This window comes from Nansenia antarctica (genome assembly GCF_963989245.1).
Source record: "Nansenia antarctica genome assembly, chromosome: 3".
NCBI lineage: Eukaryota > Metazoa > Chordata > Actinopteri > Argentiniformes > Microstomatidae > Nansenia > Nansenia antarctica.
The window spans coordinates 71,636,566-71,659,065 of record NC_137688.1 but is presented as its reverse complement, the minus strand read 5'-3'; the positions used below and the strand labels follow the sequence as shown (position 1 = coordinate 71,659,065).

Below are 22,500 nucleotides of genomic sequence, written 5' to 3'. Positions count from 1 at the left end.
CAACTAGGGGTTTAGTAACTACTAAATGCCTGCATTTAGTAATGACTCACTTACGCCATATTGGTGCAACCCAGTCCAGTAGGCTACCAGATACGATGTTGTAATGTATGCACATATTTTGCTACCACGGTTGCCAGACGGAATTGACAATGTCTAGCCCAACCGGTCTAAAAGCTGCCGAATCCACCCGTCCAATGTGACCAAAAGTAGCCCAATCTGGCAACACTGCTTGCTACGTTCTTGCAGCTCGCGTGAACACAGGTTCTTCCATCAGCGCTTGCCTGCCGCTTCGATTGCAGACTCAAGTTAACACGCGTGCAGAAAGATGCCACGAAACTCATGTTCGGTAGCATTCTTTCAAGGAATTAAAAAAAGAAAAGTCCCGTAAAACAATTGTTATTTCTCGCCGTGAGAAATAGAGGTGCGGCGAGAGAGCGTGAGAACTGGTTGAAATGCGTGAGTCTCACGGCGATTGCGAGGCTTCCCGTCACTACTCTCCTCTATCCATGCCCAGCGCCATTTATTCCTTACTCCTCGTTCTAGTATAGCTCTGTCTTCGCCAGGTTTAAGAAACTTGGCTTCCATTTTAATAGACTCTTACTAAAGTTAGCGAGATAGCGGGCTGCTCTACAAGCTAACATTACACTCATTCAAACTTCTTAAGGCCTGCCCCCCACACTCTGCCTCCGATTGGCTAGAAGTCGTTGGTTGGCTTGAGCAATGTGATACCATTGGTAGGCGGAACTGTCTCTTTGCTGAAGATGACTCTTTAAATTACGATGTAAACAAATAGCATGTGATTTTTAAATTTATTTTTTGCTCAGAATTCCCCCGCGCCGGAAATCCGGCACCGTGCCGGAGAACTTTAAGCCCTGACTTCCTGTCTGTGTGTCTGTGTGTCTGGGCAGCCAGCTGAGGTGATGTACTTCCTGTCTGTGTGTCTGGGCAGCCAGTTGAGGTGATGTACTTCCTGTCTGTGTGTCTGGGCAGCCAGCTGAGGTGATGTACTTCCTGTCTGTGTGTCTGGGCAGCCAGCTGAGGTGATGTACTTCCTGTCTGTGTGTCTGTGTGTCTGGGCAGCCAGCTGAGGTGATGTACTTCCTGTCTGTGTGTCTGTGTGTCTGGGCAGCCAGCTGAGGTGATGTACTTCCTGTCTGTGTGTCTGTGTGTCTGGGCAGCCAGCTGAGGTGATGTACTTCCTGTCTGTGTGTCTGGGCAGCCAGCTGAGGTGATGTACTTCCTGTCTGTGTGTCTGTGTGTCTGGGAAGCCAGCAGAGGTGATGTACTTCCTGTCTGTGTGTCTGTGTGTCTGGGCAGCCAGCTGAGGTGATGTACTTCCTGTCTGTGTGTCTGTGTGTCTGGGCAGCCAGCTGAGGTGATGTACTTCCTGTCTGTGTGTCTGTGTCTGGGCAGCCAGCTGAGGTGATGTACTTCCTGTCTGTGTGTCTGTGTGTCTGGGCAGCCAGCTGAGGTGATGTACTTCCTGTCTGTGTGTCTGGGCAGCCAGCTGAGGTGATGTACTTCCTGTCTGTGTGTCTGTGTGTCTGGGCAGCCAGCTGAGGTGATGTACTTCCTGTCTGTGTGTCTGTGTGTCTGGGCAGCCAGCTGAGGTGATGTACTTCCTGTCTGTGTGTCTGTGTGTCTGGGCAGCCAGCTGAGGTGATGTACTTCCTGTCTGTGTGTCTGTGTGTCTGGGCAGCCAGCTGAGGTGATGTACTTCCTGTCTGTGTGTCTGTGTGTCTGGGCAGCCAGCTGAGGTGATGTACTTCCTGTCTATGTGTCTGTGTGTCTGTGTGTCTATGTGTCTGTGTGTCTGTGTGTCTGTGTGTCTGTGTGTCTGGGCAGCCAGCTGAGGCAGCGCTGGGGAAACCAGAGCTGCTGACAAGGCGAAGGCTGGCTGCCTCTGACTTCTGACAAGCAGCAGGTAACCGGGTCACTCTGACCCGCTGACATCCTTATTGTACATGACAGGGCCTCTGGGTTACTCCGACCCGCTGACATCCTTATTGTACATGACAGGGCCTCTGCTGGCGGTGGTTTGGAGAGGAGATTGGAAAAGGAGATTTCTATACAACATAGTTAATTAACTACCACTAGTTGTGGTTCAATCCCCACACTAGAATACCACCTGGAACACATGAGTTCATTCTGACCCTAACCCTGACACTAACCCTAACCTCTAAGCCTTAGAGCAGGAACCTTAAATGTTAAATGGTAAATGGACTGACTTACATAGCGCCTTTATCCAAAGCTCTTTACAACGGCCTCTCATTCACCCATTCACACACACATTCACACACCAATGGCGGCAAGCTGCCATGCAAGCAGCCGGCCCGCTCACTGGGAGCAATTTGGGGTTCAGTGTCTTGCCCAAGGACACCTTGACATGTGGCCACCTTGACATGTGGCCAGCCGCGATCTGCGCCACAGCCGCCCCAACCTTAGACCAGACCTTAGTCTTAGGCTGAGCCAGGTGCAACATCACATGGGTGTGTGTTATGAACAACAGCAGTATTAACAGGACAGAGAGGTGTGTGTGTGTGTGTGTGTGTGTGTGTGTGTGTGTTAACAGGACAGAGACGTGTGTGTGTGTGTGTGTGTGTTAACAGGACAGAGAGGTGTGTGTGTGTGTGTGTGTTAACAGGACAGAGAGGTGTGTGTGTGTGTGTGTTAACAGGACAGAGAGGTGTGTGTGTGTGTGTGTGTTAACAGGACAGAGAGGTGTGTGTGTGTGTGTGTGTGTGTGTGTGTGTTAATAGGACCAGAGAGGTGTGTGTGTGTGTGTGTGTGTGTGTGTGTGTTAACAGGACAGAGAGGTGTGTGTGTGTGTGTGTGTGTGTGTGTGTGTTAACAGGACAGAGAGGTGTGTGTGTGTGTGTGTTAACAGGACAGAGAGGTGTGTGTGTGTGTGTGTGTTAACAGGACAGAGAGGTGTGTGTGTGTGTGTGTGTGTGTGTGTGTGTGTTAATAGGACCAGAGAGGTGTGTGTGTGTGTGTGTGTGTGTGTGTGTGTGTTAACAGGACAGAGAGGTGTGAGCAGCAGGTTTATTAAAGCATCACAGCCACACTCTGAGGTAATAATAGACCTGAACACACTGCTGTTACACACTGGAGGGGGTGTGTGTGTGTGTGTGTGTGTGTGTGTGTGTGTGTGTGTGCGTGTGTGTGTGCGTGTGTACCTATTCTACTGTCCATCACGTAGGTCTGGATGATGGCCGCCTTCTTAACGATGTCGTCAGCCATGGAGGAACAGCTGACCTCCAGGTGCTTCACCTACACACACACACACACACACACACACACACACACACACACACACGCATCAGCTTTATAGATGTTGATAACGTTGCTATTCTGTTTCTGACGTTGGTCAGAGAACAAAACTGGAACATGCGTCACATTTTTGTCGTTGTGTGAAAATACTAATGATACAGTCATGATACCATCCACCCACACACACACACACACACACACACACACCTTCTCCTCCAGCATCCACTTCTCCTGCTGCACCTCGGCCAGCCTCTGGAACAGCTCCCCCACCTCGTCATCAGACAGGTCTGCCGGCCGCTGGGACTGGGGGCTCCCCGTGTTAGACTGGGGGGGGGGGGGGACGGACAGGTTAACACTAGAACAGCCATGAGGGGTGTGAGTAAAGAATCTTTGCACTCGATCAGATTTCAGGACCCTCCTTCCATGACTTTTCCCAGATATGTGCGTTCTACCACCCAGTATCCTTACATCAGGATAAGCTAGTATGAAGCTATTTTGCGGTTTTTCTGTGTAGGAGGCAGGGTAATGTACAAGCGGCCAACTAGTGGTCGTTGTGTATAAGTAGCAGCTTCCCATTGTTCTTCTTCTTTTCATTTCTCTGAAGCGTGGTGGTTATATGACAGTTTGTCTGAGGCGTGGTGGTTATATGACAGTTTGTCTGAAGCGAGGTGGTTATATGACAGTTTGTCTGAAGCCTGGTGGTTATATGACAGTTTGTCTGAAGCGTGGTGGTTATATGACAGTTTGTCTGAAGCCTGGTGGTTATATGACAGTTTGTCTGAAGCGTGGTGGTCATATGACAGTTTGTCTGAAGCCTGGTGGTTATATGACAGTTTGTCTGAAGCGTGGTGGTTATATGACAGTTTGTATGAAGCCTGGTGGTTATATGACAGTTTGTCTGAAGCCTGGTGGTCATATGACAGTTTGTCTGAAGCCTGGTGGTTATATGACAGTTTGTCTGAAGCGTGGTGGTTATATGACAGTTTGTCTGAAGCCTGGTGGTTATATGACAGTTTGTCTGAAGCGTGGTGGTTATATGACAGTTTCTCTGAAGCCTGGTGGTTATATGACAGTTTGTCTGAAGCCTGGTGGTTATATGACAGTTTCTCTGAAGCCTGGTGGTTATATGACAGTTATTGTCTGAAGCCTGGTGGTCATATGACAGTTTGTCTGAAGCGTGGTGGTTATATGACAGTTTGTCTGAAGCGTGGTGGTTATATGACAGTTTGTCTGAAGCCTGGTGGTTATATGACAGTTTGTCTGAAGCCTGGTGGTTGTATGACAGTTTGTCTGAAGCCTGGTGGTTATATGACAGTTTGTCTGAAGCGTGGTGGTTATATCTCCAACAAATCCCCTGTCATATCTGAACTGATACTGGACAACAACCTGGACATACTTCTCCTCACTGAAACCTGGCAACAACCCTCGGACTACTACTCACTCAACCAGGCCACCCCCCCTAATTACACCTACATCGCTAAACCCCGCCTATCTAAGCGAGGGGGTGGTCTCGCTGCTCTCCACAAACACTCCCTAACTGTCACTATACTGGACCTCAACCTCCCACCCATGTCATCCTTTGAATACCTTGCCTTTTCACTCCCCAACTCCATAACTGCACTCCTACTCTACCGCCCACCGAAGTCACACCCCTCTTTTCTTTCTGATCTCTCTGAACTCCTCACCATCGCCTCTTCCCTTTCTACCCGTCTCTTACTCACTGGTGACTTTAATATCCATGTCGACAAACCCAACTCCAACCTCACCTCTGACTTCCTCTCTCTCCTTGATTGTTTCCACCTCACCCAGCACATCAACTTCCCCACCCATGTAAAAGGCCACACACTCGACCTTGTCTGCTCTGCCTCCCTACCCATATCCAACCCCCACCCTGTTCCATTTCCACTCTCTGACCACCACTGCATCCTCTTCTCTGCCCCCCTGCCCCTACCGCGCCACCCCATCAAACGCACCATCTCTTTCCGTAACATAAAATCTGTCAACCCACTCACTCTATCTCAGTCCATATCTTCTGCCCTACCCACTGACTCCACTCCCACCAACCCGGAAGACTATGCCACCATGCTCAACTCCATTCTCTCTGACTCCCTTGACTCACTGGCCCCCTTGAAAACCATTACTGTCTCCTTCACCACCTCCTCCCCCTGGTACTCCCCTGAACTACGCACCATGAAACAGACCGGCCGCCAACTAGAAAGACTCCACAACAAAACCCACCTCACTGTCCATGCCGAAGCCTACAAGCACCATATCTCCTCCTACCGTGACGCACTCCAAGCTGCCAAATCTGCCTACTACTCCAACCTCATCAACACCACCAATCGAAACCCCCGCACCCTCTTCTCCACTGTCAAGACACTACTCCAGCCCCCGGACAACAACACAACTTCCTCCCCTGATCTCTGCAACTCCTTTCTCCACGCCTTCAACAGCAAGATCTCCCACATCAACAGCTCACTGACTGCCTCCATCTCCAACTCCACCACCCCCGCCCCCCCTGCTGTCATCTTCCCCCCTCCTGATTACCCTCCCCTACTCCTCTCACTACTTTCTCCCCTGTTGACTCCTCCCTCATCACTACTATCATCACCGCCTCCAAAACAACCACCTGCTCCCTCGACCCCCTCCCTACCACCCTGACCAAGGCCTGCCTCCCTGCCCTCATCCCCCACCTCACTGCCCTCTTCAATCAGTCCCTATCCCAAGGCCACGTTCCCTCAAGCTACAAACTTGCCGCTGTCACCCCCATTCTCAAAAAGCCCGCTCTTGACCCAGCCAACCTCTCCAACTACCGCCCCATCTCCAACCTACCATTCTTCTCCAAAACCCTAGAGCGCGCTGTCGCTGCCCAACTTCACTCCCACCTCCAATCCAACAAACTATACGAACCCCTTCAATCTGGCTTCCGCCCACATCACAGCACTGAAACAGCCCTGGTCAAAGTCATCAACGATCTCCTCACCTCCGCTGACTCAGGTGCCCTCAACATCCTAGTTCTACTAGACCTGAGCGCAGCCTTCGACACAGTGTCCCCCTCCATCCTCCTTCAAAGGCTGCGCCAACTGGGTGTTGAGGGCACCGCCCTGGACTGGCTCACCTCCTACCTCACCAACAGACATCAGTTCATCTCCCTCTCCGGTCACACCTCCTCCTCCTCCTCTGTCACACAGGGGGTCCCACAAGGCTCAGTCCTCGGCCCCCTGCTCTTCCTCTGCTACACACTCCCTTTCGGTCACATCATCCGCCAATTCAACCTGGACTTCCACTGCTACACCGATGACACCCAGATCTACATCACCACAAACTCCACCCAGAACTCACTTCCCACTTTTAAATCCCACCTCAAAACCTACCTGTTCTCCCATGCCTACAGCCTCCCCTACCCCTAGCCATCTCCCCCATCCCGGCGCCCCCCCCCCCCCCCCCTTGACACCCATACAACCTCCCCTACCCCTACCCATCTCCCCTAACCCTGCCACCCCCCTGATATGCATACAGCCCCCCCTACCCCTAACCACCTCCCCCCCCCCACCCCCCCCCCCCCCCCCTCCCCGTTCGCTGACTCTGTGTTCCATGTTACTTGTTGTTTTTGTGTTTCCCATATCCCCTATATTGTCAGCGTCTTTGAGCCTCGGAAAAGCGCTATATACATTTAATGAATTATTATTATTAATTATATGACAGTTTGTCTGAAGCGTGGTGGTTATATGAGTTTGTCTGAAGCCTGGTGGTTATATGACAGTTTGTCTGAAGCGTGGTGGGTATATGACAGTTTGTCTGAAGCGTGGTGGTTATATGACAGTTTGTCTGAAGCCTGGTGGTTATATGACAGTTTGTCTGAAGCCTGGTGGTTATATGACAGTTTGTCTGAAGCCTGGTGGTTATATGACAGTTTGTCTGAAGCGTGGTGGTTATATGACAGTTTGTCTGAAGGCTGGTGGTTATATGACAGTTTGTCTGAAGCGTGGTGGTTATATGACAGTTTGTCTGAAGCGTGGTGGTCATATGACAGTTTGTCTGAAGCGTGCTGGTCATATGACAGTTTGTCTGAAGCGTGGTGGTTATATGACAGTTTGTCTGAAGCGTGGTGGTTATATGACAGTTTGTCTGAAGCCTGGTGGTTATATGACAGTTTGTCTGAAGCCTGGTGGTTATATGACAGTTTGTCTGAAGCGTGGTGGTTATATGACAGTTTGTCTGAAGCGTGCTGGTCATATGACAGTTTGTCTGAAGCGTGGTGGTTATATGACAGTTTGTCTGAAGCGTGGTGGTTATATGACAGTTTGTCTGAAGCGTGGTGGTTATATGACAGTTTGTCTGAAGCCTGGTGGTTATATGACAGTTTGTCTGAAGCGTGGTGGTTATATGACAGTTTGTCTGAAGCCTGGTGGTTATATGACAGTTTGTCTGAAGCGTGGTGGTCATATGACAGTTTGTCTGAAGCCTGGTGGTTATATGACAGTTTGTCTGAAGCGTGGTGGTTATATGACAGTTTGTCTGAAGCGTGGTGGTTATATGACAGTTTGTCTGAAGCCTGGTGGTTATATGACAGTTTGTCTGAAGCGTGGTGGTTATATGACAGTTTGTCTGAAGCGTGGTGGTTATATGACAGTTTGTCTGAAGCGTGGTGGTTATATGACAGTTTGTCTGAAGCCTGGTGGTTATATGACAGTTTGTCTGAAGCCTGGTGGTTATATGACAGTTTGTCTGAAACCTGGTGGTTATATGACAGTTTGTCTGAAGCGTGGTGGTTATATGACAGTCTGTCTGAAGCCTGGTGGTTATATGACAGTCTGTCTGAAGCGTGGTGGTTATATGACAGTCTGTCTGAAGCCTGGTGGTTATATGACAGTCTGTCTGAAGCGTGGTGGTTATATGACAGTTTGTCTGAAGCGTGGTGGTTATATGACAGTTTGTCTGAAGCGTGGTGGTTATATGACAGTTTGTCTGAAGCGTGGTGGTTATATGACAGTTTGTCTGAAGCGTGGTGGTCATATGACAGTTTGTCTGAAGCGTGGTGGTTATATGACAGTTTGTCTGAAGCGTGGTAGTTATATGACAGTTTGTTTGAAGCGTGGGGGTTATATGACAGTTTGTTTGAAGCGTGGTGGTTATATGACAGTTTCTCTGAAGCGTGGTGGTTATACGACAGTTTGTCTGAAGCGTGGTGGTTATATGACAGTTTGTCTGAAGCGAGGTGGTTATATGACAGTTTCTCTGAAGCGTGGTGGTTATATGACAGTTTGTCTGAAGCGTGGTGGTTATATGACAGTTTGTCTGAAGCGTGGTGGTTATATGACAGTTTGTCTGAAGCGTGGTGGTTATATGACAGTTTGTCTGAAGCGTGGTGGTTATATGACAGTTTGTCTGAAGCGTGGTGGTTATATGACAGTTTGTCTGAAGCCTGGTGGTTATATGACAGTTTGTCTGAAGCGTGGTGGTTATATGACAGTTTGTCTGAAGCGTGGTGGTTATATGACAGTTTGTCTGAAGCCTGGTGGTTATATGACAGTTTGTCTGAAGCGTGGTGGTTATATGACAGTTTGTCTGAAGCCTGGTGGTTATATGACAGTTTGTCTGAGGCGTGGTGGTTATATGACAGTTTGTCTGAAGCGTGGTGGTTATATGACAGTTTGTTTGAAGCGTGGTGGTTATATGACAGTTTGTCTGAAGCGTGGTGGTTATATGACAGTTTGTCTGAAGCGTGGTGGTTATATGACAGTTTGTCTGAAGTGTGGTGGTTATATGACAGTTTGTCTGAAGCGTGGTGGTTATATGACAGTTTGTCTGAAGCGTGGTGGTTATATGACAGTTTGTCTGAAGCCTGGTGGTTATATGACAGTTTGTTTGAAGCGTGGGGGTTATATGACAGTTTCCCATTTCTTTACACAGTCCTTTGCGTTCTTGTTGAACACTGCCAGGTCTTCTGAGCTGCAGGGGTTGGGTGGTAGAGGGCAGACAACTCCCCATTTGGAGTTGGTCAGTTTCCGTAGGATGTTGTTTCGGGAGCCGACTTTGGATTTTGTGGTGTTGATGTGCTCCTTAAAGGCTTCCCATTGTAAAGACTATGGACATCTGACCTCCGACATAGTAGGGACAATAGGCACGGATGTTCTTTAAAGACAGAGACTGACAGAGAATGCTGTTGTTGATGATATTGTGTTGTCTTCCGCAGGTAATACAGTCTATCCCAGAGATACCGATCCACTGTCTTCTGCAGGTAATACGGTCTATCCCAGAGCTAATGATATCTGTCTTCTGCAGGTAATAAAGTCTATCCCAGAGCTAATGATCTGTCTACTGTAGGTAATACGGTCTATCCCAGAGCTACTGGATCTGTTGTAGGTAATACAGTCTAAATAAGTCAAAATACATCTTTATCTTTCAGAGAACAGTCACGAGATATCTTCCTCTCCTGTTCCCCCTCCCTTCCCCTCTCCTCTCCTCTCCTCTCCTCTCCTCTCCTCAAACAGACATTAACAGACAGGACATGTGTTTATTCAAAGGCCTTCTACTAATAGTATCTACAGTATTTCTGGGTTATTAATAGTAGAGAGAAGTAAGCATCAAAGCACCCTGAACCCTGAACATTCAGCTATCCAGAGTTCAGCCCCTCCCCCTTCTCCTTCTCCTCCTCCTCCTCCCCCTCCTCCCTCCCCCTCCTCCTCCCCCTTCTCCTCCTCCCCCTCCTCCTCTTCCTCCCCCCCTCCCCCTCCTCCTCCTCCTCCCCCTCCTACTCCTCCTCCTTCTTCTCCTCCTCCTCCTCCTCCTCCTCCTCCTCCGACTCCTACTCCTACTCCTCCTCCTCCTTCTCCTCCTCCCCCTCCTCCTCCCCCCTCCCCCTCCTCCTCCTCCCCCTCCTACTCCTCCTCCTTCTCCACCTCCTCCCCCCCCCCCTCCTCCTCCTCTTCCTCCACCCCCTTCTCCATCCCCTCCCCCTTCTCCCCCACCTCCCCCCCAGCTCCATTGAAGTGTCTCTATCCAGTGCCCAGCCCAGTGCAGGTATTTAATCCTCATTAAGCAGCGATCCATACTTGTGTAACAGTCGGTAGGCTGGTAGAGATGAGGGATGTGGTTATAATCACCCTCATCACTCTCAACCCTAAAGAAGAAGCTTCACACATGACAGATTGTGGTTTTAGAGTCAGACAGAACAACGGTTACATCTCACACCCCTGACATGACAATGAGCTCATCATCTCCCCCCTCCTCCCCCCCTCCCCTGGTCCTAGCTAGCTGGAGGTAGTGGTAGTGGGGGGTCCTATCTTGGTGGAGGGGGGGTCGTTCCTTGGTGGGGGGGGGGGATGGGCTGGGGGGGTCCTACCTTGGGGGGGGGGGGTCCTAGGTGGGTGTGGGGGAGGGGGGGTCGTACCTTGGTACAGAGGGGTTGGGGGGGGGGGTCCTACCTTGGTAGAGGGGGGGGGGGCCCTCCTTCATCATGTCTCTGTAGCTGAAGGAGGAGATGCTGCTGCTGTCTCCCGTCTGCTGCTGGGCTCGGCTGGGGGAGCTCAGCTCCGAGAACACCAACTCCTCTAGACCTGCATACACACACACACACACACACACACACACACACACACACACACACACACACACACACAGGTTAGACACCAGCTCCTCTAGGCCTGGGGGGGGAGACACAGAGAGACAGGTACATGTCTATGCTATCAGCAGGCTCCTCCCCCTCCTCAGTAGGGGTGTTCCCCAGTCAGACCACAGTCCACACATCAGGCCCTATCCTTCACTATACAGCACTTACAGCCCCCCCCCCCCCCCCCCCATGTCCTTTAGCACGTCCATCATAATGTGTGACATTGTCTTGTCTGGTTTTGTCTTTTTCTTTGGCAGTGAGTACAGTTAGGACTCAGGTCATGTTCTCACATGAAAGTCTGAATCAGGACCCGGAACAAGTGGATGAGTTTGCAACATTGTTGCATAAATTATCTCTCTGATTTGCGTTCTCACAGCCCTTCATGTAAACGAAGTAACATACGCAATCGAAGCAACAGACGTGGTAGTTGATTCTTGATTGGTCAGAAAAATAGAAAATTGCCCGTTCGTCCCACTCTTACACAGATCAACACGCATGCGCTGTTGTTTTCCTATGGACAGCCTCGATGCGTAGTTTCTAACCGGAGCGAAACCACCCTTTTCAGGCGGAGCATGCGTCAGTTGTTTGCTCCGGGAGCGACTTCGAATGCGTGTTCTCACAGCTCCAAACGACGCAGAGCAAAGCGAATTTTATCCTAAACTCCGATTCCAAGTGAAGCAAATATTCTAGTGAGAACACACAATAGTTAGGGGTAGGTAATCAGTACAGTTACAAACACACACACACACACACACACACACACACAGGTTAGAGACACACACACACACAGGACAGTTACACACACACACAGGGACACACGCACACACACACACACAGGGACGCACGCACACATCACACACACAGTTATATGCTTTATTTGGATTGACAAGTAGGATACGTATCATGCAAGAACCAAATATGACTAAAAAGAGGTCTTAACAGCAACAGAGGGTGAGCCCACACACACACATTTTAAATACTTTATTTATGTCTACATACAAAGTAAAATTCTAAAGGACATAAATAATAACAGTGCATTTTGACATCATGGAAACAGTCAGTGACAGTAGTGCTGAGCCAACAACCAGTTCTGCCACACACAGGATGTTATTCGCACCAGACCAGTGGGTTGATCAATAAGCCGAGCGGGTGTCCACAGTGGTTCTCAGGTGTAAATACGCCGCTCCCGAAGAATATTCCATTCAAGAGGGAAATGAGACGGAGCCAGCTTCTCGGATCTCCCGATGAAACGTAGGTGTCAGCATGGCGGCTCCGGTCTGCCAAACTGCTCCAATAAGCTCTCTCCTGGACTTGGAAGTCCGACCACTGTTGCTCGTTCAGGGGGGCTGCACCCAGTCAGAGAAGTCCTCTCGAGTCTCCCTGCCCAACAGGTGTTCTGGGGTTGGGTCGGAGGGACGCCATTGCTGGCGGTAGACTCTTCCACTTTGGTGTGCTTGTTTGAAGGCAACTTTGATTGTTGAAACCAGACACATTGTCCAAACTAATCGCCACAATATCATTCTGCACTTTACTGCATTTACGGCGGCAGTTACGACGCACACACACACACGTGTCACACACACGCGCGTGTCACATGGGAGCCATTCTCGATGGGGCAGTCTTACTGAATAATTAATCATTTACAGTGAGAAATAGATATTTGAAAGAAAACAGTAAGACCAGTACACAGACCAGTAAGATCAGTACACAGACCAGTACAGCCCTCCTACAGACCAGTAACACCAGTACACAGACCAGTAACACCAGTACACAGACCAGTAACACCAGTACACAGACCAGTAACACCAGTAAACAGACCAGTAAGATCAGTACACAGACCAGTAACACCAGTACACAGACCAGTAACACCAGTAAACAGACCAGTACACAGACCAGTAAGACCAGTACACAGACCAGTAAGACCAGTAGGTATATAAGTGCAGGCCATTTACCATTCATGTCGCAGGGTCTTACCCCCCCCGATCCAACCCTTAATGCTCAGAGCGGACGCCGGACACTCTAACCGCAAGGCCACTGAGCTGCTACCACAGAAACACACTGGTGAACTATTAACCCATTAACACTAGGAAAGCCGTGAGGTGTCATAGGGCACCAGTGAGTACAAAAAAAATTCTACCTTTGCACTCGATCAAATGTCAGGACCCTCCTTTCATGACTTTTCCTAGAAATGTGCGTTCTACCACCCAGCATCTTTACATTTTCAAAATCGAGTTAGTATAAAGCGATTTTGCAGTATTTCTGTGTGTGTCTGTGGATTTGCCTTGGTATTCGGCTGCCATCTTTTTCTCCAAGGCTGCAATTCTTTTTTATATCAGCAGAGGTAGCAAGGGGACACACACTGTGCTCAAACTTCAGGCTTCAGTGCTGAATTAGATACAGTGGATAAGACTGATAAGTATGTAACATAATGTGTTTATATATAGGCTATATATAGCAATAGGGATATGAATGAATGAATGAATGGACTTTATTGTCATTGCTACAGTACAGGTACCAAACAACGAAATGTATATATAATAGGGATAAGATATGTATATGTTATGTATATATAATAGGGATAAGATATGTATATGTACTGACAGTTATGAAAATGATAAACTGTACAGTTGTCTCCCAATCCCTTCAGATTTGTTGGAGCTGAGGGTTTTTTTTCACAGCGGGTTTACCCAAGTTCCATGCAATAGTGATAAGATATTATGATATGTGTAGCCTATGTACAGTTATGAATGATACACTGCACAGTATGTACCTATCAAGTTGTGTGGTGCATGCATAGCTACCGCAGAAAAGTAATTGCAGTAGCCTACGTTTGATTATGCCTGTACTCATCAACGAATATTATATAACAAACGGATATTTATAATATTGTATATAATGTCTTTTTTGTAGACAACTGTACAATCATTCATATTGAGTTTATTCACCCAATAAAGTAAAGATTAATAATACTGCCCTTCACCTTATTATCAGATGTTCAGTTATGATTAGACCTGTGTCGGCAATGATAATAATACACAACAAGCAAGACGGTTGTAGCCTACATAGATATACGCAGATTAATATTTGTATATTCGTTTTCGAACATTAGATAGTTGATTTTGGCAACATTGTAGTAGCCAATTGCAGAGTGTATTAATTATTTTGTTTGTTTGAATCCTCACTGTGTTCATGTTATAATGTGCAGTGAACAAACAATTGTTGGGTGTATAAACTGTCTCTTGCCACAAATCGGAATTCTCTTGTGTACATCAAATAAAATGATGTCGGCGATCTACTAGAACTGGAGCGGGACGGGCGCGTGCGACTGCAATGTACCATATACAGTATATCTCATACATATATCTCGTTCCAGCTAGTCAACTCGTGTTCCAAATACAGATGACTCAATAAGACATATGCACTCTGCGCTGCGGGCTACATTTGATTATGTAATAATAACGAACGGATATTTATAATATTGTATTGTATTTTTTGTATATAATGTTGGGGCAGTCCCACTTATATAGTTTTCATTTTATTGAACTGATATAGTGAAGACAGACAGGAAAGTAAGGAGAAGAAGGGTATAAGTCTCGCGCGCCTGTCTCGTTCCAGCGAGGCAACTTTTGACTAATAAACGTGTAGGCTAAGAACTAGTTTCTAAAGTGTGTTACAATCACTTGATGTAGGCTAATGGTTGATGCATGGGGGAGGGTCATCTTATTCTCAATGATCGCTTTTTGATCGTTTCCGATCACCAAACAAAGGATGCCAATTCATCCAACAAGCCAACAAGCCCTTCAAACCATCCCACACCTCCCACCAGAAAGGTTGTACTCAGTTGTACTCAACTCTCGCAGCAGTAGTAATGAAAGTCATTGCAGTAGCCTACATTTCATTATGTAATCATCAACGAATATTATATAACGAACGGATATTTATAATAGACCTACAGTATATAATGTATTATTGTTTTTTCTGAGCAGTCCCACTCAGAATTTTTAATTTTATTGGACAGATCTAGTGAAGTCGATCAGTCCTGTGAAATGACGTGCGTTGTGCATTGAATGACACTATTTACAGCGCTGTCAATTTTCAAATAATGAAATAGAATATATATATGAATTTACAGAAACACATCATCATGAATGGAAACGCACAAGAGCGTGTATTTGACAAATAAAGTGTGCGTGTGTTGTGGTGAACACCTCGTAAATACACACCATCCAGGCAGGAGAGAGAGAGTTGGGGGTAGCTAAGCAGGTTTCAAACACGGCTCTCACGCTTACTAAGCTTACAGCAGTCGCGGGGCTGACAGGCTAATGTTACACTGCCGGCGTGAGGTTCACGACAAATAAACACGACAGGCTTGTGCATCTCTGTGAAGCTCATAATTATAATAACACAATATTGCAATATTTATTACTATTTTTTTTTAATTATTATAATAATCAACCATCATTCATTAGTAGCCTAATGAAAACTCCCGCAGTCCCGATCAATCTCCTCTCCACTTTACCGTGCAGGTACGCGCTCCTGTCAGATCATTCAAGTTTCAAGTTTATTTGTCATTATACCAAATACAATTATATAATGTAATCAAAATAAAAAGAATGAACATATTCAGCCATTCCATATAATAACATATAATCACAACTCACAACCCCTGTGAGCAGTTGCAGGGGCTGACAGGCTGACGTTACCGGCGAATTTCACGACAAATAAACAGACTTTATCACTGTGAAGCTCATAATTATGATAACACAATATTGCAATATTTATTACTATTCTTTTTTAATAATGATAATCAACTTTCATTCATTAGTAAAGCTCCCGCAGTCACAATCAATCTCCTCTCCATATATATCATTTAATTTGTTCCACAGTTCGTTTTCAGCTGACTCAAGCTTCATATCAGATTGTGCTAATAATTTCCCCACTTCTCTGCACATAGGAACTTTATGCATTTTTAGAGGTAGCCTAGTGATCTTGTCATTTTCTCTTCTTGTGTGACATCGCCATCCAGCGATCTTTGTGCGTCAATACACACTCCCCCATTGTGAAGAGTGGTCGTGTGATTCGACACCTCGTCGCGCTAAAAGTAGGTGAAAAAACGTCGCGCTCGTAGTGTTAAGGCCTAAAACGAGAATTAGAATAACCCCCTAAAACCTGACGGTTTTCTGGAAATTCAACAAAAGTGTCAACGCCTACTAAAAAATATATTTCTCAGCCTCTGTAGCAGATAGAAACGAAATTCAAAAAGTATTTAAAAGCTTACACCAGTGGCTTTCATCGGGATTTGAGTTTATTATTTATTAAGGAGTTCAAACCTTCATTAAAAATAATTTAAGCACTATTTTCAATAAAAATAAATAAAAATAAAGTGTGGCAGTTCAGTCACAGAGGGCAGGACAGAGGGCAGTCCCCTCACATAATCCATGTCAGCTGCCTGGTTGTCCTGGAGGTGTAGATACCTGGAAATCCAGATATAGATTCATGTAAGTTACCTTGGATGAAAGCAATATAACACATACACCATTGGAAGAAATATAAATAGTTCTCTTTAGCCTACTATAATAATAATAATAATAATATTAATAATAATAATAATAATAATAATAATAATAAAAGACACCTAAAGTAATAGGAGACATAAACATAGTCATTTCTTATTATACTATCATCACAATGAATTTGTATTATTATTGTTATTACCTCCAGAGACAAATCAGTCCCGGGACATGTGCTTTGGGAAATTGGTCTTGAAGAGATCTTTCTTCTGTTACCAGTAGTCTCTCAGAACTGACAGTATAAGAAGCCCCATACTGATGCACGGGCCAATAAAAGTCTTCATCTCCGTCAGACTAACGTCAGCCCACTTTGCTCTGGTAGGGCTTTCACACCGGCAAAGAACCGTGCCGGTTCGCGTTCGCGTTCGGAAACCTCAGAACGTTGGCGCTGTCTGGCGAACGAGCCAGTTTAACCCTGAATCCGCCCGACCCTACCTCTGTCTCTCTCTCTCTTTTTGTCTCTCTGTCTCCCCCCCCCACACCCACCTACCGCCCCTCCGACCCCCCTGGCCGCTGGACAAAGATAAAGCACCTACTTTAAAATGTCTGATTCTCAACTTTCTGTAGAGCGTCCATTAAACATTAACCAGACGCCGCCTCCATTATAGATGAGTCAGGGTGGGGGGGGGGTGGGGGGGGGCTGCCTCAGCCAGCCACCCAGAGAGAGACAGAGAGAGACAGGAAACAAGAGTGTGTGTGGGACACATTTTTTAGAGGGGGAGGCACCATGAAATATGTAGAGGTCTGCATGCATCTCCCTGCCGATGTGTGGGGAGGGGAGGGGGGGGGGGGTGTGTGGGGAGGGGAGGGGGATGTGTGGGGAGGGGAGGGGGATGTGTGTGTGTGTGGGGGGGGGGGGGGGGAACCCCCCTAGGAGACACACGCAGCAGCAGCTGGGTAGGTGCTGCACTGATGGGGGGGGGTGAGGTTCCTGGTCTAGGTGTTCCTGGGGTTGATGAGTTCATCTGCTGGGTGTTGGGAGCTCAGGGGGTCTGGAAATGTCCCTCGTCCCTCCTCCCTCCCTCCCTCCCTCCTTCTTCCATCCCTGTCTGAGTAGTTAATGAACCACACTCTCCGCTATAAGCTACTCCTCCTCCTGCATTAGTCACTACATGTCTTCCCCTGACCATCTCTCCACTGTAAAGACCTCCATCTCTCCACTGTAAAGTCCTCCATCTCTCCACTGTAAAGACCTCCATCTCTCTACTGTAGACTAAAGACCTCCATCTCTCTACTGTAGACTAAAGACCTCCATCTCTCTACTGTAGACTAAAGACCTCCATCTCTCTACTGTAGACTAAACACCTCCATCTCTCTACTGTAGACTAAAGACCTCCATCTCTCCACTGTAAAGTCCTCCATCTCTCCACTGTAAAGACCTCCATCTCTCTACTGTAGACTAAAGACCTCCATCTCTCTACTGTAGACTAAAGACCTCCATCTCTCTACTGTAGACTAAACACCTCCATCTCTCTACTGTAGACTAAACACCTCCATCTCTCTACTGTAGACTAAAGACCTCCATCTCTCTACTGTAGACTAAACACCTCCATCTCTACTGTAGACTAAACACCTCCATCTCTACTGTAGACTAAACACCTCCATCTCTCTACTGTAGACTAAACACCTCCATCTCTCTACTGTAGACTAAACACCTCCATCTCTATACTGTAAACACCTCCATCTCTCTACTGTAAACACCTCCATCTCTCTACTGTAAACACCTCCATCTCTCTACTGTAAACACCTCCATCTCTCTACTGTAGACACCTCCATCTCTCTACTGTAGACTAAACACCTCCATCTCTCTACTGTAAACACCTCCATCTCTCTACTGTAAACACCTCCATCTCTCTACTGTAAACACCTCCATCTCTCTACTGTAAACACCTCCATCTCTCTACTGTAAACACCTCCATCTCTCTACTGTAAACACCTCCATCTCTCTACTGTAAACACCTCCATCTCTCTACTGTAAACACCTCCATCTCTCTACTGTAAACACCTCCATCTCTCTACTGTAGACACCTCCATCTCTCTACTGTAGACTAAACACCTCCATCTCTCTACTGTAAACACCTCCATCTCTCCACTGTAGACTAAACACCTAGATCTCTACTGTAAACACCTCCATCTCTCTACTGTAGACACCTCCATCTCTCTACTGTAGACACCTCCATCTCTACTGTAAACACCTCCATCTCTCTACTGTAGACACCTCCATCTCTCTACTGTAAACACCTCCATCTCTATACTGTAAACACCTCCATCTCTACTGTAGACACCTCCATCTCTCTACTGTAAACACAGTGTTTCCTCTACATGCATTTATTGGTGGCGGGCCGCCACGAATGAATTTCCTCCGCCACGAATTGATTCAGTCCACAAAAAAAAAAAAAGTTCTAAAAAAAAATAATTTAAGATTAAAATATATCTGATCCTAGATCAGCGCTATAATGGATGTTGACTAAAAGTGCACCTAAATCCACGCCCATCTCTCTCTAACCGCTGATCCAAAATCAGATTAATGACATTAAACATTCAGTTGACGACGTGACACAAGGGCTACTCTTGATTGGTCTAAATGTGAACCGGCATGAGAACCGTGCAGACTCAACCATCCCTGCTGAAAAACTGTTGCAAATTGAAGAACTCGCACACTGGGAAACTTTCGCCAAGTTGGACATACTTTTCCTGTTGTGTTTGAGACGGAGCCAAGACTGCTCGTTTGGAAGGACATTGGATCTGTGAGTAACGTAAACCTTCAGAGCTGATGGATGGAAACCGCCATCACCAGCTTCATCACGATACGATATTATATCGATTTGTTTGTATGACGATACAATGTTTGACGATATCACAATGTCAGTCACGATACGATTTCGATTCGATTCGATTCAAGATCGATATGACGATATGATCGATATGACGCGATATCATGTTGTGTGTCTGTTTGTGTGTATACGTTGAATCCCCTCCCCTACCATGCCCCCCCCAAAAACACACGTTAGCTACTTTAGCTTAACTTCTGTTAGCATGCAGTGTTGTGAATATGTGTGTCTGTGCGGCTAGTTGGAATGGAATGGAATGGAATGGACTTTATTTGTCATTGCTACAGTACAGGTACCAAACAACGAAATTTAGGAGGGATGGCTCCCCTGGTGTTAGGAAAGGAAAAAGAACACACATTTTAGAAAAAGCATAGATGCATAAAATCACAAGAAGGTAAGGAGCTGGTTTACATCAATAAAGGCTATGTACACAATCCACTGTACTATACTGCACAGATAGTCAACTAGGGTTGTCATATTGCACAAAAAGTATTTTTTCACATTATTTTAAAGTGTCACAGTTTGCAGGCTTGAAAATGTTTGTGCCTCAGCACTAGCTGCCATACAATCCGTCCGGACTGTCCTGGGCCCAGAACTTAGGCCTTTTCTGTGTTCAGGGCCTTGACGGCCCTGTGGTAGAAGCAGTCCTTCAGTCTGTTTGTCTTAGCGGCCGGGGTCCTGTACCTCCTGTTCGAGGGCAGCTTGACAAAGTGTACGTGCCCAGGGTGGGTCGGGTCCTTGGAGATCTTGGAGGCCCTCCTGAGACAGCGTGTGTTGTACAGCTCCTCCAGAGAGGGGAGGGGGCGCCGGTGATCTTCTGTGCTGTTCTCACGACTCTCTGTAGCTCGTTTCTCTCCGCTGTTGTGCAGCTGTGGAACCAGTTGGAGATGCCGAAGGTGAGGATGCTCTCCACTGCGCCGTGGTCGATGGCCACCAGTATCTCCTGCTTGTTGTGTTGTTTCCTGAGGCATCTCAGGGTGTATAGCCGCTGTTGTGCCCTCTTGATGGTGCCTTTAGTGTTGTCCTTCCAGGCCAGGTCATCCCGCATGTTGTGTCCCAGGAATCGGAGTGTTGAGACTCTCTCCACGCTCTCTCCGTCGATGTTGGCCTGTAGCAGCACAGTGGACGTGGAGGTAGATGTGTGTCCCTGTGGTGGGCTGTGAGGAACACACGGTGCTTGTTGTTTGTTTTATTCGCAAAGTTATTGTAGCTAAAGTTAGCTAACTAAGCTAGGCAGGCTAGCGCAACGTGGGTTTGGAAGGACAGGTCAGAGCAGAGAGGAGAGGAGAGGTGGGGTTTGGGAGTCCGCGTTTGACTGGCTGACAGCGTCAGTAACATGTGGGCTGCGTTCGTCAACTCGCTCTGAGAGCGCCGGAGCGCAACACTGGGTTCAACGTCAAGTCATTTGATTGGACAAGAGGCGTTCCGCGAGTGCTGATCAGATTTCCAGAGCGTGTTTGACGAACGCAGCCAGCGTCAGTCAACATGTTGAGTTTTCCCAACCGAGCAGAGAGTGTAAACGTCTGCTAGTCGCGCGCTGCACGGAAATGGTGACAGTCACGCAGAATGTGCCATTTCAAAATAAAGGTGTATCTTTAAGATGACGATATAGATCGATGTTTTTACATTGCGTCGATGTAATCAGATCGTTAGTCAATGAATCGATGTATCGATGTGAATCGATGTATCGTTACACCCCTAGAAACCGGTATCACAAGTTTATATTCTGTATATTCATTTTTATTGAAATTAGGTCGTTGTTTTGAGCGCGCGTGCGCGTTTCATGCGCGTGCACGCGGAAAAAAATGTGCGCGCGCTGCCCACGCGGATATCGCTATCCGCCACCAATGTAAAAATTCCTGGAGGAAACACTGAAACACCTCCATCTCTCTACTGTAGACACCTCCATCTCTCTACTGTCTCTTCACCCCCTCTTAGTGGAGCAGATAAGGTAAACATCGTTCACTTGTGGATAAAAGCAGCAACATTTTACTGAGCGTACCTCCTGGGTCATTCTTTCCACTTGTGAACGATCTTCCTATAAAAATACATTTAGCCGCCCCACCACTCTACAGTTTCTCTACTGTAAATACAAATAAAATAATACAAAAATAACAATTTAAATGATTTTTTCTTCCAGCATTGTGACTGTCACTGGCCCCTGGTCCTAGCATGCATGACTTGTTCTTGATGACTGCTGGGTAGATGACTCTCTTACTGAGGCAAATGGATTTGTCGTATGTCCCTTTGGATTAAGTAAGTAAGTAGCCTTGAGAACCGATGGTTCTGGAGCCTAAAGATGGTTCTGGAGCCTAACGATGGTTCTGGAGCCTAACGGCCCACAGGGGGCAGGAGTATATCTCCTGTCTCTGTAGCAAAACTGATGCAGGGTCTTACCCCTCCTAATCCAGCCCTTAATGCTGAGTGCCAAGCTGGTACCATGTTTATAGTCTTTGGTGGTACGACTCGGCGAGGGATGGAACTCATGATCTGTGAGTCGGACACTCTAACTGCAAGGCCACTGAGCTGGTTGGATAAAGGTGTCTAGTTAAATGCTAAATGTCTAAAATGTCCCAAGTCCCAGACCAGCACTAAAAACATATTCTACCTCTTCAAACAGCTCCTGCAATCAATGCATGACTCAGCGACTGTAAAAAACATACAACGTAATCAATACACACAACGTGATCAATAAACCGATACCCTCCCTCCTGTTGTTTATGACAGCAGGTGAGGTGGAGGGGTAAATGGACTGTGCTTATATAGCTCCTTATTCCAAACGGCCTCTCATTCACCCGTTCACACACACATTCACACACCAATGGCGGCCAAGCTACCATGCAAGGCGCCGGCCCGCTCACTGGGAGCAATTTGGGGTTCAGTCACAGTGTCTTGCCCCAAGGACACCTCGACACGTGGCCAGCCGGGGCTCGAACCACCGATCTGCCGATCTTGCGATCATTAGACACTGACTCTACCTCCTGAGACACAGCCGCCCCACGGCAGACTTCTTCACCCCTGGGCTAAATGGCGTGTTCTCTACCACACGCTAAGTGCCTCATGTCACGTATGATGTAGCAGCAGGGAGGACATGCTTCAGATCCCGTGTGGAGATGAACATACATGTGTAATTATGCATGTAGCAGGGGAGGCTGCTACCACACACACCACTCCTCCTCCTCCTGTTCCATGCATCACTATGAGGTGGTCCTCC

At 47.2% G+C, this 22,500-nt stretch overlaps 1 protein-coding gene across 1 annotated transcript in view; it reads right to left on the bottom strand.

Moving 5' to 3' along the window:
• Window positions 1–22,500, bottom strand: part of gripap1 (GRIP1 associated protein 1) — a gene marked incomplete at its 3' end in the record, with an annotated part of 61,281 nt that overhangs the window by 10,601 nt on the left and 28,180 nt on the right. The window contains exons 26-28 of the mRNA XM_080527518.1: window positions 10,675–10,832; window positions 3,481–3,597; window positions 3,180–3,273 (exon numbers count right to left, since the gene is read on the bottom strand). Coding sequence (XP_080383644.1) covers window positions 3,180–3,273; window positions 3,481–3,597; window positions 10,675–10,832 — 369 coding nt within the window. The remainder of the gene's footprint in view (window positions 1–3,179; window positions 3,274–3,480; window positions 3,598–10,674; window positions 10,833–22,500) is intronic.